Raw genomic sequence first — 19675 nt, 5'->3', positions numbered from 1 at the left:
TTTTTTTTTTTTTTCCTACAGAAGCATCTAAGCCAAGCTTATGTGGTAGAATCTCAGCTTGCTGTGTTAGAATAGATGCTGAGGAAAGATTATAAGTGCCTGGAGGGACAAGGAATGTGCTTTTAAGTCTCTTGCTAGATAACTATCCCTTGAGAAAGCTGTCTTCTGTCTCCAGCAAGTGGTACTTGGGATTGTTGCCTGTGTGGTCTGTTAGAGGAGACCTCGGCAATCACAGGCCTGGGGCTGGTTGTGGATTTCTCTACACAGGCTGTGGTAACGGTTGCATTCGTAAACTAGAGTTGGTGAGGCCCCCACATCCATACAACTAAATATCGTCATGAGAACAGTTCTCACTGGGAAATATTGGGAGCTTGGAGTAGGTCCCAGTGAAAGGCTGCCTTAAGAAAGTTAAGGGGAGAGATGAATTCTACAGTCAATGCCAGCCATTTTATAAATATTGTTACAGTATACAATTTCATTTTTTCCCTTTTGGCATATGTTTTAATCAACAGCTATCACTCTCCCTGGGTGAAAAGGTTAACTGGCTGATACCTCCCAGTGTTGGTGCTATCTCCTCAGATTTAGGGGAGTCAGCAGAAGAGCCTGACTACTAGAACCCGTTAGGACTTCCCAGCATGCGGACTGGGAGCCAGGGATGATGAAGAATTTAGACCCAGACCAAAAAGAGAAGCATTTAGCATCTAATGAGTTCCCTCTGTGTGGCTTCGAGTCTCCAAGACTCAGTCCCCCTACCCACCCCCCATCTTCTCCTCAGTCCTGCAGAAGAGCTCAGCCTTCCTGTTTCGGGAGCTTCCCTTCCCCAGACTGCCGGGATCGCACTGTATCAGTGATGGGAGCTGCTGCAGTTGTTCCTCGGTTCGCCCTGTGACCGGTACCCATGCTTTATGAGGGCTGACAGTTGGGCAGAGGCGCTGGGTCCTCACTGAGCAGGCTTGCCACGTACCGACCTTCCAAGGGAGCCGGGTGTGATTTGTCAGCTTTGCCCCTGTGGCGATGCTGCCACCAGCCTTCCTTGGTTGCACCCAGTGCTTGCCTGCACAGCCGTGGCTTGCTGGCCGCTGAGTTGCCTGTCTTCCTGAGTCCGGATGGCCTGTCCACAGCCCAGATGAGAGGCGTGATTCCATGGTGGAGTTTACATGGGATGAGCACAGTATGAATTCATGGGAGATGTGACTTAAAAGTTTTGTTTGTTATACCTTCTTGGCCAACTTTTTCATCAGCTGAGTCTTGACAAGTAATTGTTTTGGGTTACATACCTTAAGTAATTTAAAAATCTCATTAGTAGTACTGCTAGTATAGTAATACTATATAATAATACTAAGTAATACAAGTATTTCTAATACTTTCATGTAAATAGATGCTTATTCGGGGTTTAATCATCATTGCTTCTCCGAAAATTGAAACCATAGCAGAAACCCTTCAGATCTTGTCTCCATTAATGATGCTTCTCTTCTTTAGTTGGCTTGGCCTTTTTATCCTTAGAGCAGCCCTAACTTGGATGGCTGTATGACTGCTGGATCCCCTTTTCCCCACTAAGAAACTGTTACCAGCACATAAATTGTTGACAGCTCGACCTGGCACAGTAGGGAAACCTACTGTCAAGAGACCTTCCTGGCCCTTTCTCCACCCAGACTCCTGTTGTGATGCCCGGAAGGAAGGGTGCTCGGGATGATGCCATTCTCTCCCCAGGGCGCACCCTCTCCTCACTTTGCATCAAGTGTCACCTTTGTGCTTGGGCTGCTCCTCTGCCCTTAACTGCTTCAGAGCATAACAAGGTCCTTCTTTGTCTGATGTTCTCCTTCCTCAGAACTTTTGTAGCATTTACGTTATATATGAGCTGCTAGTGTTATTTAAAAAGATTTGTGGTGCAGAGTCCATTTTACAGGTAAGGAAGTCGAGGCACAGGTAGGCTAAGAATTTACCTAGTACTCGTTCTTAGCATGTAGAACCGACACAGCTCTGGCTCTCAGGGCTGTGTAAATGTGACGAGGACACGCTGGACACCAGTGACCCTGGGTAGGAGGATGTGGTCATCTGGGTGACTGGGACCTGAATGGGGCTGATCATGACAGGAGTGGGCAGAAAGAAGGGGAGAATAATCACAGAATATCAAAAGTATTTGGGAACTGCATGTGTGTACGCGCGAGGGTAGCGGTTAGCATTTGGACATCAGCTAAGAGTTTCTGCTGGGACTAGCCTACATCTCTTTTCGTGTGTGAGACCTGGACTAAGCCATTTTCTTACTGAAGAAGTGGAGATAACAACTGTCCTGTGTGTATCATGGCTCAGTGAAAGAGCGACTGTCTTGTTAGAGGATTAGTAGCGTTAGTTTCTCAGCTGTACACTCTCGCAGGGCCAACATGGCCTCTTCCCAGTTTGCTTGCGGTTCAGTAAAGTAGTTGACCATCACCACTTTTGTTATTAACACCGTAAGAGATCTTACAAAACCCAAGGAGCCCAAGAGAAGCCTGAGTTTATGGCTCTGGAAAGTGTCCCTGGGGCTGTGACGTTTTAGCTGAGTACAGTGTACTTCAAGGCGATAGTTGTTCTCCTTTCTACCCCCACTTTCCATTCTGATGTACTTCAGTAATTTCCTTAAAGCAAACCAATAATCAGTACTCTTAACCACACTTTTGCTTTTCTTGTCTTTTATGGGCAAATAGTGCAAAGGGCCAATTTAAGAACATGCGTGTGGTGGAAAGAAGTATTTGTTTCTGCTCTTGTCGCTGATTTACATCCTCAGCAGGTTGGCCAGACAGGGGATGCCTTCCACCCCCAGGCCCTGGGCTCTAGCCGTTCTGGACTCCATACCTCCTCAGTCTTGGTTGGTCCATCTTCTTGGGCCTCAGAGATGTTTCTGATGTTCTGCATCATATGAAAGACTTCTACACTTGATCTTAGCCAAAAGGCCGAGAAGCGATCATAGGAAAGACTTCTGTCCCATTTTTCTTCCTTTTCTTTGTGTGTGATAGAGCGGCACACCCCTACAGAATTCGCGTTTGGCTGTGTGGCGTGATCTTCTTCCTCAGCACTTGTGAGGCCTCTCTCTTCTCAGCCTTATGTAGCCTTCTTCCCAGGACCCAGAGGATCAGGAGGGGAGACTGTGCATCAGAAAGGGGCGTCCAGGCTGACAGTGCTTCAGGCACGGTGAGGCCCGCCCATGGCTCGTGGCTGCCACACTCGCCGGACCGGTGGTGCTGTGCTGCCTGGGTCATGGGTGTCCATTCAGTCATGAGCACAGCCTGCTGGCTGTAGCGTGGGGTGACACCCTCAGGCCTGTGTTGATGAGCAGGCAGGCCATCCGGCTGAGTTTTAGTACCTGTTTGTACAGTGCAAGTTAAACTCTGTCTGTGGTCTCTAGCTCTCTGTCTCTGTCTCTCCTTGTCTGAATACCCCCTCTCTCTGTCTCTATCTCTCTCTTCTGCATTCATCTAATCCCCAACTCTTTTCTATTTTGAGATAGATGTCATTCAATCACTAAGTTGCCCAGATTGAGCTCAATTGGGATTCTCCTGCCTCAGCTTCCCAGATTGCTGATATTATAGATATATGCCACCATTCCTATTTCTGAAGGGAGTAGATAATATTTATAAAATGGGTATTGTTGTATTTGCATCTCACTGCTCACAAATATTTGTGGGTTTTAAAAGTCCACTCTAGAACCAACTGTACTTAAGATTGTCTATGTGTGTATCTTTTATGAAGTGAGGATCATAGAACAGTATTTGTTTTTCGCTGTTGTACATGACCGAGCGAAGCAAGTAATAGTGTGAGATAAACGTTAGCACTTAGTCACATGCTTTGAGCTTTTCAGTCTGAACTGAAAGCTTTCATGCACATCTGATTATTGACGTTGTCAGAGCTAGGAGCTCCTCTCTCCTTCATTTCTCTCTGCTTCCACACTCAGTTTAGAAATACTGTGTACTCAGCTTGCATTTGTTGAACTGGTAGAAGAAACCACCTTGGACCAAAAGAACCTTTTCTGTTTTAGCCCTTCTCTGTCTAAAGAGTCCAAAACAAATGTATTTTTGAAATGAAATGGTATAAGTGAACAGTTTAAAGCCTTGAGGGCTATGGTCTCAGGGTTTGTACTGAAAGAAGAAGGAATTAAAAATAACACTTTGGTTGTTGAATTGGGTACCTTGTCTAGGCTGATGGAAGGATAAATTGTTACAATCTGACTCCCCCCTAAAGCGATTTGGCAGTATTTATCAAGCTCTGTAAGGATGTTAATGCCTCTGACACCGTAATTCTACTTCTGGGAACTTAGCCTAAGGAAATAACCTGAAATGGGCATAAATACAGTTACAACATCAGGAACTTGGAAACAGCCCAAATGTTCAATAATAGAGGATTGATTAAATGAAATCTGAAAATGTATGTAAGTGTATTTTTTTGGCTATTTAAAAATGGCAAAATGTAGAAAAATGATAGGAAAAAAGTTGATTAAGATAATGTAAATTAAAAAAATCACGAGCCCAGATTGTGTTTCACAAAACTATATACACACTGTGCATGTGCATTTGTGTGTGTGTGTGTGTGTGTGTGTTTTTGTGTGCACAAATGCCAACTATGAAAACTCTTTGGAATAAGGCATTATCTCTGCGTGATAAGAGTGTTGGCATTTTTCATTTTCTTCATTATTTTAAATATTTTCCAAATTCCTACATTTTTAATAAGGAGAAAAACCATAATTTTAAAAAGTACTACTTCAGAGTACCTCATACTGATACAACCACATGAAAACAACAATAAAAGTATAGAAGGGGGCCGGGGATTTAGCTCAGTGGTTCTGCCGCCTGCCTCACAAGCACAAAGACCTGAGTTCTATCCCCCGTACCCCCCAAAAAAAAGTGTAGAAGAAATTAGAACTGAATTCCATCTGTGATCATGGTAAGGCAGTGGCACTTGCTGACAGTGGACTGGTGGTGATTGTTCTTTGTAGTATTTTTCTGTTCAAATGTTTCTTCTGTTAGGAAAGCAAGAGTAAATGCAGAAAAGCACCTTGTAAGTCTTTGCCACCTCTGAATAGAGGTAGTAATTTCTGGGTAGTATGTTGTGACTGTGGTCTGTCGTGAAAACAATACAGATTTTAACAATGGTGACATATTCTCTTTGCTCCCGCAGACATCCCGGAGATTCCAGAGAGCATCTCATTCTGTAAAGCGCTGCAGATAGCCGACTTCAGCGGGAACCCACTGACCAGGTAACTTCCTCCTCACTCTTCCTCCTTGGCACTAACGGTGTCCTTCCTGGGAGCCAGCAGAGCACTCAGCCAGGTTACCTATCTCAGGAGTACCTAGATGGATCACTGTCTTTATCAAGGACAGTTGGTTCTCTCAGGTATTTATATAGACGTAAGCGTGCAAGGGGAAATACAGTGTGCTGATGGAAAGATTGAGAGGATGATGAAACAGGGGAAAGGAGTGCTTTTCTGAAGAATTTGAAGAGTGGGTTGTAAATTCCCTGTTTATCCCTCACTTTCTGTGGGGATAAAGACTGAGTTCCAAACTCACAGACAGCTTACTCAGTAGTTATCCAAGGAGAGGTCCTATTAGACTTAAAATTTATAATCTCAACTTTATTGTAGCTCTCTCTCCTTTAAAAAGACAAAATGGAGTCCTATCAACACCATTATTTCCTTACTTTAGCAATATCTGCAGGGATTTCTTTGGGTTTATCCCTCCAGATAAAGCCACCAGTCACTGTTTTCTTATGTGTGCCAGCTCTGCCCTTCTTTTGTCTCGCGACATGTGCCCAGGCATAGCGAGTAGCAATGCCACAGTCTCTGCTTGTAGCTCCTGGCTCAGTCCCTAGTCCACCGACCCTGGCCTCCAGGTGCTGTGTCGCCAGGGTACCTGACTTGGTGCCCACAGGGTAGGGCAGGGCAGGGCAGAGGCAGCCCTGGGTGTGTGTGCTGGAGGTCTCTCCGGGCCAGGCGGGCCGTTTCAGGATTACCCAAGAATCCGTAAGCAACCTCAGCAGAAAAGTGCTCCTCCTTTTCCTCCTTGGCCATTGAGCTAGAATTTGGGATTCATCTTATGCATTTCAAATTCCTTGGGACTTCCTGGGTATGGAATGCTGGATAAATGCCCTATTTTACTTTTTCTGTGCCTTCTCATTTTCAAGAGATAAATTTTTTTTAAAAAATATCTTGCTTTCCTCTTTTGAATTTCAGTGACTGAGTTACACTTACTATTTATGATTGAAAATAGTAATCTAGTCTGTCCATAACCTAGCTGCTTTTTAACTCATGACTGCCTTAAGTCTTAGCCTCTTTCCTAGCCACCTTCCTGCAGTTTTCTCTCTTGAAAATGTCCTGTGGCTTCCTGTCCCGAAGGTAAGGTCAGGCCCCTGGTGTGCAGTCCAAGCCTCCTTGGTGGACCTGAGCCAAGCCTGCCTCTTCACCCTTACTGCCTGCCACCAGATGCCTGTGCTGGGCATTCCTCTCTCTGTCGTAAAGCGCTTCCTGTTAGCTCATCTCACATCTCTCTCTCTCTCTTTCTCTCTCTCTCTCTCCTTGACTGTTATTGCCCTTTTACACTCTGTTAAGATGCAGCTTGAACCTCACACATCTTCAGGAAGCCATTCCTGGTCATCTCCCTCCTCTGTGTAGGTTTTTCTGACCCTTGAGAGCTATACTTAGGTCGTCCCTTTGAGCAGGACTTCCCAGCTGTAATGGGAGAGTTACTTGTATTTCTCTATTATCTATGACTATCTCTATTATTTATGCTATTCCTGGAGTGGCAAAAGTACTCAGATGTTGAATTGAACTAAGTTTAGGGCAGTGCGTGTGTGTGTGTGTGTGTGTGTGTGGTGGGTAGGCCAGGTGAGAAATACTGCTACTGAGTTTTTTAACGTCTCAGTTGCTTAATCTCTTTTTTTGTTTCTTTAGTTTTCGTTTCTAAAGTCTGCTGACAGTTGACTTCATCATTATGCCAAGACTCTCAAATAGAACACACCCCACTTATATGAGGCTTTACTGCTTTTTATCCTCGTGTATAGTTGGCAGGTCCCTTAAAGCAAAGCCATTCAGTACAGTAGGTGTCCTGCTTCTGCAGATGGGCTGACATTTCCAGGTTGTGCAGCTAGTGAGGGAAGGTTGACTTCCGTTCATTTCTCCTAAGTTTAAGTCTCTGCTAACCCTCTCACATTGAACCAGTCTGGCTTTTAACATGGCAAAAAAGCAAGCCAGCTATTGAAAACGTTGTCTTTATGGCTGAAAATATTTCAGCTAGTTTTAAAATTATTAAATGATGATTAATTGCTGTAAAAACTCAAGTAGACCATCTTGATTCATTTCAATTCAAGTAAAAAAACAAACACACACAAAAAACCCCCCACAGAATCTTAGTTTTGTTACTCAGCTGTTGCTAAGAACATATTTCAGTAATTATAAACATTCCAGTTAGTACCTTGATTTTGATAGCTTGGATTTGGTTTTAAAGTATGGAATTAACCTATATTAAATGTCAAACTGTAGCAGAGGATTTTTTTTTTCAGAAAGGAACCTAGAAAAAAGAAAAATGAAAGCCTAACCCAGAGGTTATCACTAATGTTGGCAGAAAGTGGCAGTTTTCTAATTCCATTGTCTTTATTAGCAGACCTCCACATCTGTATTGAATCTCACTGTAGATACAAAAAGATCTTTTAGCCTTTAGTTACTATTTTCCTCCTTAAATACTACAGCCCTAGGAATATTGAAACTAAGATTTCTTTGTAAGTTTTAAATAATGTGCAATAATAGACACAGTGTTCTGTTTCGAAGCCTTGCTTTTCTGTAGAGCTTCGAGGACATGAAAATTGCTTTTGTGTAGCACATAGTGAGACATATAATTATTTCAAGCCAGTGACATCTTGAAGTAAAAGAAAAAGTTAACAAAGTAACTGTTGACTTTGCTGTCAGCTAATCAAGTCAAAGTAATCCTTTGCTGTGGGTATTCTAAGGGGGGAAGAAAAATTACCAAGCAGCTACCCTGTGTTTTATTATAATCTCTTTATTTTCTTCTAATCAATAAAATGTTTTCAGTCTTTGGACTTTTGAGCCACAGCAGAAGTTTGCCTTTCTTGAACACTTAGTAGAGCACTTAGTTTTAGAACTTGTATATCTGTTCTTTAATTCTTATTTTTGCATCACCCTATCAACAGATATTTTTTATGCTCCTGTCTTTCCATTAGGTAGACAAAGTCTTTATTTTTTCCTTCCAAGTGTCATATATTATAGGAAGACAAGGCAAACATGCTATTTATAATGTGATTTAAGGAGGTTATTTCAGTTAGCATATAGAAACTATTCTCTTCATTCACTCTGTTCATTCTGTTTGTGCTGGATGTTTTAAATTAAAAACATTTTTTTTTGTTCTAGGTTGCCAGAAAGCTTTCCTGAATTACAGAATTTAACATGTCTTTCTGTAAATGACATCTCACTGCAGTGTCTGCCTGAAAATATTGGCAAGTAAGTTTTTATGTGAAATTGGCGTGTGTTCAGTGAAAGGACATCATTTGCTCCACCCTCTTTCCCTTGTACATCTCTTACTTTCTGTGCAGAAACCTACTTGCTCCTTAGTGTCACCTTCAGGAGAGACCCTGGCCAGCCTCCTATGATTTGCATCCAGTTACCCCTACATTTTATTAATTCTAAAGTGCGCTGCTACTTGTTACGCTTTATGTTTGACATATCTCCATGTACAGTGTCTGTAATTTAAAGTCCTTGACTATAGTAGCCATTTAAGCACTCACACTGATGCTGCTCTCCCCTACTCCTCAGGGGGTCTGAGAGCAGGTCCCTTGGCCCCTCCCACCCACACATCCATTATCTTACAGCTGGCCAGTGGTCATCCCAGAAGCCCCTGACTTCCTGCCTCTTTTCTGGTTTCATTTCTTCTTAAAAAGGCTGAATGCTTTAAGGGGAAATATGTTCGTAGTAAACCAGAGTACCCCTTCACCCTGTACTTTACTGTTTCATACTCATCTTAGATAAAGATACAATATTCCTTATCACGTCTTTTGTTTTAATATCTATACCTGTTTTTGTCCATGTTCAGGGTTCCTTATGTATCTGCACTATCAATAATGGGCAAAAAAGTTTGTTTTAGTTTTAGATTTTATCTGCTTGTTTACTGATTGCTTTTCCGAAATAAAATGCTGCTTGAACTTAAAACTGATTCTTAGGTCAGTTTGTGAAATTAAATGAAAAGTAGAGAGATTCCTATTCTTAGTTGTTAGTAGTTTGGCTACTGTAGCAAGAAACTATTATTTCTTTCTGCTGGATTTAAGGTTTTTGCATGCTCGAGCAATTGTCCCTCTTAGTACAACAAGACTTTGTAGAAAAAAAAAAATCAAAGCACAAACTCCCCCTTGGAGAAGATTGGGCACCTGTGGGGTCTTGGACCATGCCGAAGAGGGGCTTGAAAGAGTTGGGAGAATGGATTGTTACGGAATCTTGTATATGCATAAGTAATACTACCTTTTTTTAAAAAAATGTATTTTTATTGGTACATTTTAGGTATACAGTACAGTTACATTCATCATTATGTTCTTATACCTTTACGTGATAGATCTTGATTCTCATTTTTAATCCATTCCCCTGTCCTTCCCCCCTTCACTATTTACAAAAACTTTGTTTCCATTTTTTCCTTGTCCCTTATTTTTTCTTTTCCTTTTTTACCATTTCCCTAAAACAGGATATCTCATCTTCACAATAAGGGAGCACAGTTCCAGGTCAGTCTCAACTACATAGTGAGACCCTGTCTCAAAAAAACAAAAAAACAAAAAACAAACAAACAAACAAAAAGCACAATAAGGGAGCACAGATCTAAATTTGTTGCAGAGAAAGGGAGGATCCCCAAGTAATGAGTCTGGTCCATGCTGCACAGGATAAGTTCTGTAACCCCAGGCAAAGACCTTACTCTGATGTACATTTGGCTTCTACTTAAAAGTTCAAAAGCCAAGTATCACAGAAAAGCACTGCTCATATGCTGCCTTCCTTATTCAGAACAGGAGATTATACTTGAAGTGAAAGAGTGTTACATGGTGGCCTTTAGACATTTTCTATTGGTCACAGAAGACCAGGACTCAATAAGAAAGATATTTAATAAATGAAAGTGTATGTCTGGCTGTCCAATTCCTTTCTTATAATTTTTGAAGGGCTCATTTCCATTGATGGACATTAATAAATATTGTGAATTGCTGTAAACAAAATATCTTTTTATTTCAGCTGTGCTTTGACAAGCAAGTTCTTAATTGTTTTTAATCAAATGGAATCCTTTATTATCATAACCAGCATTGTGGAGTGGGCTCAGGCCTCCAAAAACTCTGGACAAAGGAGAGGCAATTTGCAGGGTCCTTTTAAGGACTCTTCTATTGGGGGAGGGCTCAGGGAATGGGAAAGTACAAGCAGAATTTCACAGGAGCGGACCTTTGCTAAGCTAGTGCGAGAGGGGGAAGTTTCACACAGTTTAGTTAAAGTATCACAGAGGTGTGGAAGCCTTCTGTTTACAAGGTAGTAAAGATAACATAGTTACAGATTCACACAGATGTGGTGGTTGGTCTGTTATGCACTAACTGAGGTGACTTCCAGGGGTAGGGGGAGAAAGGGGAAGGTAACCACCTCAAATCACTCAACTTTACAAAAATGGAGTCAGGTTGGCCATCACATTCCCAACTCCTCGAAGTTGGATGTCGAAGCATTGACTCATCTTGAGCCTCCTGAGTAGGTAGGGGATTATAGTAGATTCTCATATATAACAGTTTAACAGAGGCTATACCCTGTTTTACAAACTTCATGATCTAATTAAGAACACAAGGCCTGATCAGGAGTCCAAGGAAAAGCAGGATGAAGAATTCTGTGTTTGGTCCCTTCCACAGCAGGGGTGAGTCTTTTTGGAAGGCTTTGATGATCACGGTGTCTCCTAGCTGGAATGGTGGCAGGCCACAGAGCTGGGCAAGGGTAGGGTAGTGTGTACACTGGCGTGGACAGGAGCCTGTACCTGTTGAAGAGACTTTTTATCTTTTTCCCATCTTACAGTCTGGGCTAGAGTGATCGGGTCCACCTTTCATGCTGAAGTCTCTTCGGGCGAAGGCTGGGCCCAAATAATTTGGTCAGATGTAGGCACCCCACTTACCATCCTACTGTTTCCATCTATTTCTTGGTAGTTGGTGTATCTGGAGAATGGCCCATTTCCTGGCCTGAGACAGAGTTCTTTTTCCTATGAGATCTCATAACGCCAGGCATGACACTTGGGGGGCATAGAGTTGTGTGTTTCTGGCCAAGGCTCAGTAGCCCATCTCCTCTAGTAACTGGAGAAGCTCTCATTCCCTGTAGGTATTCAAGTCCTTCTGGAAAGCCTCACTGAACAGAGTGGATGTGTTCTTGAATCCTTGAAGCAGCCTAGTCCAGATGAGTTGACAGGAATCATTGGAAGCTGGGCCAGTGCATTTGAAGGTGAAGATAGGCTGTAGCTGGGGCAAGAGGCAGACTGCAAAAGGCATTCTTTAAATCTAGCACAGTATATACTTGGTGCTCAGGAAACAGCAAACTCAACAGAATATGTGTGTTAGGAACAGTGTGGTACAGAGTTACCAGTCACTGGTTAACTTCTCTCAAGTCCTGGACTGGCCTGTAATCTGACATCCCTGGTTTCTGTAGCAGCAGGAGAGGAGTGTTCATGGAGACTGACAGGGAGTCAGTATTCCAAAGTCCAGCAACCTCTTGATGTGAGGGGCTATCCCCTGTCTCGCTTTCTAATGAGAGATGGGTATTGTCAAACTCCAAGTCCTTAACTTTTAAGGATTCTCCTTTTTAACCAAGTGAAGGTCACTTCTGGATTTAATATGATATTCTTTCACAGTAACAATGTTGGTGATATAACAATAAGAAAATAGAGGCTCTCATTGGATTAATTTGATATATGTGTCAGTCTGTGCTTCTCTTTTGAAAAATTTCCTTAAATAAGTCTAATTATTTAATAAGTTAAAGACTACTGATCATTGAAATTTATATATAAAATCAAATTATTTTATGATAGTAATATAACCTGTGTTATGTATCACACTGTACTATTAGTCTTTTACATACTTCTCATATCTGTCTCTACAGATCCATACATATATGCACATATATATATATATATATATGCATGTTATATGGTATATGTCAGAGATGAAAAAAATAGAAAACCTAGGAACTTGTTGGATGCCTCTCATCTTTGTCCTGTGGTACCCAGTGCCATGCTTCCTATCTCTGCGGTATCATTCACTGCCTAATTTCACCACAAGTTCTCTGAATATATAAATATATTATATATTATAAATCCAAATAGGATGTTTTAAGTACATATTATCTAGAGCATTTACTAATATTCCACTCAACACCTTACATCAGCACATTATAATTATCCAATTGCTTATTTACAATTAAATTTTAAAAATAACAACTGAGGGTAACCCACAATCTTAAAAATAAAAAGTTGTAAATTTTAAAAAGCTTAAAAAAGCCATCGCTCCAGCGCCAGGAAGGCCTTCTTGGGCCCAATCCGCGGGACCTGGTAGCCGCACTCTCCCCTGCCTGCACCGCCGCCACCATTGCTCCATCCAATACTACCTTTTAAGCAAATCATTATTGGACATCGAATTTTCCTCAGAGAAGAACTCTTCAGTTTCTTGGAGGAATCTCATGTGTCTTCTTTAAAACGTTTGGTTTATTTGGTAACCAGTACAATATCTCAGGGTAAAATGGTTTAGTAACGATGGCACACCTATTCAGTATCCCCCAAATTGGAGAGGGCATGAAATGGCCATCAAATTTATGGATGCTATGGTTATCTTTGTGGGAACTAAAGGAGAGTGTTCATGTGAACCTACCCCATTTACATGGTCACCCTTTGGAGCATCAGTGAAGATGGGGCCCTGCGGCTCCCCTGGCTCCTCACATGGCACTTGGCATTAACGGGAGAGCTGTGAGCCTCCTCTGGATGGGCAGGACCACAGACTGGAGGAGAGGGCCAAAGACTGGGTGGAGCACAAGTGGGCTTCTCGTGCCTTCGTGCTCAGTGCTCCTCAGGCATCTCTTCCAGCCTGGGTTTCACCTACCCACGGTGGGGTCATCTGAAGACTTCTAGGAGTCAGTGGCAGCACTGGGCCTGGAACACAACTTCGCATCTGCTCTGACCAGCCTTACTGTGTGTCAGCTGGTTTGATTCCCAGGGTCTTTGGGAGCGCCTTAATTTTGTCTCAGTGCTCCTAGAAATATCAAATATCCCAGTTAGTAAGTGGTCAGGTCCAAACAACTTAGTATTCATGTAAAAACAACCTAGTAGTGGTTTAAAAAATAGTACATATAAAATGAAAGCGTGAATGTTTTTACTTCATTCTTAAGTATCTGCAATTATTTGCTCTGGGTTGGGTAACTTTTTGTGCACTGCTCAGCTTCTACCAGTTCATTTCCTCTTCCACATAGATTTTTCACCCAGTACTTGCTTTTTATCACATCAGTTGCTGAAAACTGAACCTCACAGGGATAGGGTGTCCTTGTCCCTTGAGAAGAATGTAGTACTATCTCTTGTTGAAACGGAACTACCTGGGCCAGTGACTGACTTGGTGCCTAACAGATACTGAGTATTCCTGTATTGCTCCCAGTCTATAAAGTGTTCTGCAGTGCTCCTGTAAGTTTGCAGCTGTTTGCCAGGCATTTTAGCAGGAGGGGCCATAAGTTGTCACTTTCTTCAGAGTTTAGAGGGTGCACAACATCAACTGTTGGGGTATGAGCAGAAATGGTTACTTGATGTTTTATCTAAAGGAGCTATGCTTTGTGAGTATTTCCTGCCTGCTTTGTGAGCTGCCTCCACTTGGACCCTGTGCCACCCATGACCCCTGGCTGTATCTCAGGGAGGCCTCTGGAGAGGAGATTGAGTGGCCCACAAGCAGAGGGCTCTGGTTGATGAGCTTTGCAGGCACTGCCAAGTGCTGAGAGTGTGTGCCCTGCACGATGTGGCCACACCACAGGTAGTCATCAGTCTAGTTTGAGAAGCAAATCTTTGAATACAGGCCCTTCTGACTTCTGATAGAATTACATCCCCATAAACCCACTGGAATTTCAAAATATCATTCATCACAAGTGCACTTAATACACCTAACTTAGCAAGCACCTTGCTTAGCAGCACACCTCGTAAGCATCTGTTGTTTCCCTGACTGGTGTTGCTGCTCAGTGTCACGAGAGTGAAAGTGTCCTATTGGATATCAGTAGCCCAGGAAGAGACCGAATTTGAAGTTCAAAGCGCAGCTTCTACTGAATGCATATCACTTTCACACCATTTTAAAGTTAAAGAATTATAGGTTGGATCTCAGGGACGGACCACAGTAGAATCTTTGTACTACATTGTCATTAGGTGGAAAGTGGTCAGGGAGATCTTTTGAACTGGCGAGGTGTACCAGCTACCTCCTTCAGAGTTGAACATTTTTCTTTTATGAAAGTGTCCCAAATTTGCTGACTCTTTTCTGTAACAGCAGATAGCTTCCAGCACACCTGCACATTACTCAGTCTTTCAAAATACAGGTGATGCCCAAGAAGGAGTGAAAAAATAACTCGGTGATTTTTAAATCCCTTTTGTTAACACAAAAGTGCAATACCGTCCGTTTAGTCTTCAAGGGCTGTTACCTGACATCAGGCAAGATGGCAGTTGATTATTTGATTGTGAGACCTTTCCATCATTAGAAGAAATTTTAAAAATTAATATGTTGATTTAATAAACACACCTGATTTAATAAATGCAACTAATAAATGCAGTTCTTCTTGTGAAGTATTTTTTCATCTTTTAAAACCATTGAACCAAAATAAACTATTTATGACTAGTTCTTTTTTTTTGGTACTGGGGATCGAACTTGTGTCCTTGCGCTTGATAAGCAGGTGGCGGAACCACTGAGCCAAATCCCTGGCCCATGACTAGTTCTTTTATTGCTAAAGAAGAGCTAAAAGATTCTTGGGTCTTAAATATCTTAAGCTATTTTTTGTTTTATCTTCTATAAAGTTGTGTTTTTATGTACATGTTATACACAAATGAGGGTACATAGGAGTACTTGTAAATGTGTTGACACCATCATTCTAGAAGAGTTTGCCTGGGAGTCCGCTGAACCCCATACCCGCGGTCCTGGGACTCTACTCTCCAGGGTGTTGTGGAGACTGAGACTGGAGCTCTGGTGGGTGGGCTCTGGTGACCCCTCTGTATGCTGCTGTAGCTCACTAGCTTTCTAGCTCTCTGTATGGGGGCTGTGTGTAATGCTCGCTTTAAAAAAGTCTGCCTCAAATATTTTTCTAGTTAAGTTTGGAGACTGCAGTTTCAGACACTTGGTAATGATTATTGATTGTGGCGCATGCATCGTGGAGTTTTTACTGTCCTTAGATCCTAACACGACTGCTCAATCCAAGCAGAAACTTACCTTCCTCCTCTCTTTCCAGACTGGTTGAGGATTTTCCTCACTTAATGATTGGCATTTTCTTTTGTCACACCTTCTCCAATGGTTGGAAAAGTGAAATAGATCCCAAACTTGCAGGTTTGCTTTTCCTCCCTATACAGTGAGAACTTTAGTCCTTTGTCTGTACACAAAAGTCCAGTTGGATATATATAATTAGTCTGCAGACCTGGATCAGCTTATCCTCTGATAGGCAGAGATCTGGACTGATCACCTCTCCTGTGTCCGTCTATACCCTGGCATTGTTCTCTTATGCTAAACAAGTGCCTGTGACAAGGAACACGGTACAGTATTACCTGCTCACCCTGCTTGCTTGCAACATGACGCCTCTGGCTATCAGATTAGAGTCCCGGAAGCTGTGTGCCGGAACACAGGGGCCTTTTCCTACACAGTCCCTTACCTGGCCAAATGCAATATACTTAGTTTTTATAAAAAGTTGTCATAAAGAAGTGACTATGAAAAATATAGCTTCTGTTATTGTAAAACCTTTTAATGCAGAATAACTGTTAATGTAGCTTAGTTTTTCTGCTATAAAGAGCTATTAGGGAGAGAAAAAGTTATTTTTAGTAAAAAAAAAAGTAGCTTCTCTTTTTAATAACACTTCTGACATTTATCACATTTACTTTTCTGCCTCTGCTGCCAGAAACATAGAGCCAGTTCCTGTGAATAGTGAGAGCAGCTGTCTCAGCTTCTGTGTGACAAAGGGAAGAGGGCTGGGGAAGAGGTGCTGCTGCAGTTTCAGCGAGGCAGGTGCTCCATTAGCACAGGTGCTGTCTTATGGCAGCGCCCCTGCTTGTGAGCGAGTTTGGCACTCACCCTCCAGAGGTGACTGGCTTCGTGGGAAAGGGGGATGAGTAATGTGTCCACATTGCCCTGCTGGTGGGAGGCAGAGCTGGCCCTTGAACTTCGTTTCTTCCTTTGGACACCTCGTTTTCTATGCAGAAAATGCCACACTTCTTACAAGCACATTGGTGTCTTCCTTCTTTTCATGGCCTTTGCTATCTCATGAATCTTTTTGCATGTTTGCAATTTTAAAAGAGCCTTTTAAATCCTCTTTAGAAAAAGTTGGGATAAAATTAAGTGAAGGACTTTATATATCAGTGAAAGCACCGGTTGGCGTGGAAGAGCAGCAGTGGGAGAGTGGGGAGGGTGGGCGTGGGCTGTTAGTTCTTAGTTTTGTACAGGCTTTAGGAGAGCTATCTGGATAGAAATTTAGACTTTTTAACAGTGCCTAGGAAGCAATGGCTTCTTAATTTATCATTACTAAAAACACGTAGTAGATTCCACTTGTACAGCCAAGAAGGACATTTTGTTTTAAGGAGCTATCAAATGCTGGTATAATGTGTGAATGAAGTTGTCTTCCAAAAGAGCATTTGAAAAACGAAAACATTTTTCTTCAGATCATTTGTACTGATTCCTACTCTAGTACCTCATAACACTGTAATTATACTTTTAAAAAATGAGTTACTCTTCATTGACATGGTTTATATAAAATTCTCATGAATTTATGAAAACTTTTAGAACTAATAGAGTGAGTAAGATTATGGGATCCAAGATCAACATATGAAAATCATTTTTATTTCTATACATCAGGATTAAGTGATTCCACTTATAAAACATCAAAAAGAATGAGACTTAGAAATAAATTTAACACAAATGTAAGACACAGAAAACTGTAAACTACAAAGCATGATTGAAAACAGTTGAAGACCTAAATGAACAGAAAGCTAATATGTATTTTTGGATTGGGGAGCTTCATATTCTTAAGACTGTAGTACTTCTCAAATTGATAAACAGGCTCAACTCAATCCCCATTAAAATCCTGCCAGGCCTTCTTTTGGAAACTGACAATCCAAATTCATCTGTAAATATTAAGAGACTTAGTAGCAAACAGTCTTTAAGAAGAGCAAATGGCTCCTACTTTCCTGACTTCAAACCTTGGAAAGCTACAGCGATCAAGACTGTGTGGTAGTGGCATGAGGATAGATTTATAGATGTGGAAAAGAATAGATTATACAGAAATAACTCAAAGTTACCATTCAATGATTTTAGCAAAAGTGCCAAACCATTCAATGGGCAAAGAGCAGCATTTTCTGCAGTTCTGTTGGGATAACTGATTGGCCACAGGCAGGCAAGAATGAAGTGATCCTTAGTTCATACCACATACAAAAGTTACTTCAAAAGGGATAAGAGATCTAAACATAGGAGGTACAAGTATGCATGTTTTATAAAAAAACACAGGAACAAGTCTTTGTAATATTGAATTGAGCAAGAGTTCCTTAGGAGTGACACCAGAAGTCTGTGCACCAGAAGAACAAAATGGATACATTTGCCTTCAAAGGTAAAAAGCTTTGGTGCATCTAAAGACACTGGCAAGAGAGGAGAAGAGACAACCCACAGAAGGGGAGAAAACAATGAAAAATCATCTATCTGGTACAGGCCTCATACCCAGGATATATAAAGAAAGCTTACAACTCACAAGTAAAAAGACAGTCCAGCTGAAGATGGGTGGGGGGTTTGTGTATTCTCTGAAGAAACCAGGCTTCTGCAGAAGCTATGCAAGGAATCATACAAGAAGATTCTCTGTGTGAGAATAGTCAACAAGGACGTGCAAATCAGAACCACAGGGGGCACTACTCTGCTCACACTAGGATGAGTGTGATCAAAAAGGTAAAAGGATTTGGAGATATTGAAGCCCTCATATGTTGGTGGTGGGATGTAAGATGGTACAGCCCACTTCAGTATGGGCAGGTCTTCCCTCAAAAAGTTGAATTTAGCTACCACATCACCCAACAAACAGTTCCATTCCGAGTTGTGTGTACCCCAAAGAATTGAAAACACAGGTTCATATAAAAACTTGTTCATGGGTGTTCATAGAAGCATTATTCACATAGCTAAAAGGCAGGAAGATCTTACATTTTATCAGTGGGTGGCAAGATAAAGTAAAAATTTTAAATCCACTCTATGGACTATTATATGGCCATAAAAAGATAAAAGTATTTCTGTCTGCTGAAATGTGGATGGACCTTGAAAACATGTTAAGTAAAAGAAGTCAGGCAATAAGTGTTACATGTTGTCCGATAACATTTACATGAAGTGTCTAGTACAATCTATAGAGACCGGAAGTAGATGAGTGGTTGTTAGAGGCTGATGGATGGGCAGGGAGAGGATAAGGAATGACTTCTGATGAGTATGAACATTCTTTTGGGGTGATGAAAAATGTCTGGAATTAGATAGTGGCAATGTTTACATACTGCTTGTGTACTGTGTGAGTCTGGGTACTGCTGAGGGCTGGCTGTTTCTGTGCTGGGGAACTGACCGAGTTACTCACCTTGCACATATTCTGTAATGAAGCTCCCAGTGTGCGCTGGGTCAGTTGTACCTGGGGGTTGGGCGGGCCACATCCCATCTTCAGAGGGCACTGGGCGACACTGTGTGGGAGTGAGGGGTGGAGGGCACAAAGCCCTGTGGGAGCTGCTGGTGCCGCCGAGGACCTGGGAGCCTGGATGGGAGCGGGCTGCTGCTTCTCTGCCTCACAGGACTTTCGATTCAGTTCTAACATTGTGCTGCTGGCAAGAGAACATGGAGGCAGCCTCTGGTTCTCTGGCACATTGAACTGGAACACAGCTTAATTTATGTGGGCTCGAACCACGTGACCCCCAGGCCTAGTGCCTGGCTGGTCTCTCCCCGTGTTGTGTTGGAGTGCTAAGAGGAGAAAATCTTTCTGAAACTATTACTGTATCTGATGCTCTTCTTCTTCTTGTTCTTTTTAGGCCTGGAATTACTATAAAATATTTGTTTCAGAAACAAATTGTTTGGAAACAAAACAAAACAAAAAACTACCATAAGGAAATCTGTAGCTAGAGATTTCTTAAATGCTAATTTGGTGTTAAAAGAACAAGAAAAGTGTCATGAATGTATACACAGCTCTTCTTTTCCCTGAGCAACTACTGTTGCCATAAATGTTCATAGATTTTATATTTTAGTGGCCTTTGCTATGAACTGTTGCTTGATCTATCTTAACTTAATTGACTCTTCATTTTCTTAATGATTTTAGTCACCAAAATGGGGAGGGGAAATCCAAGTGAAATTAAAAGTTGTTTTAAAACATAGTAGAGAACATCTAGTCCCTGAAGTAGATTCCTAAAAATACAGCTGGCCTGCATTCTGGTTTGCAGAGTGTATCTTT

General features: G+C 41.8%; 1 protein-coding gene across 1 annotated transcript in view; it reads left to right on the top strand.

Annotated features, from left to right (window-relative positions):
- Lrrc1 (leucine rich repeat containing 1) overlaps nt 1-19675 on the top strand; it is a 105442-nt gene that overhangs the window by 55357 nt on the left and 30410 nt on the right. Inside the window, exons 4-5 of the mRNA XM_033763180.1 lie at nt 5149-5227; nt 8387-8476. Coding sequence (XP_033619071.1) covers nt 5149-5227; nt 8387-8476 — 169 coding nt within the window. The remainder of the gene's footprint in view (nt 1-5148; nt 5228-8386; nt 8477-19675) is intronic.

Source organism: Fukomys damarensis, unplaced genomic scaffold (genome assembly GCF_012274545.1).
Source record: "Fukomys damarensis isolate Sample0158 unplaced genomic scaffold, DMR_v1.0_HiC HiC_scaffold_14, whole genome shotgun sequence".
Lineage (NCBI taxonomy): Eukaryota > Metazoa > Chordata > Mammalia > Rodentia > Bathyergidae > Fukomys > Fukomys damarensis.
This window is presented reverse-complemented; position numbering and strand designations above follow the sequence as displayed.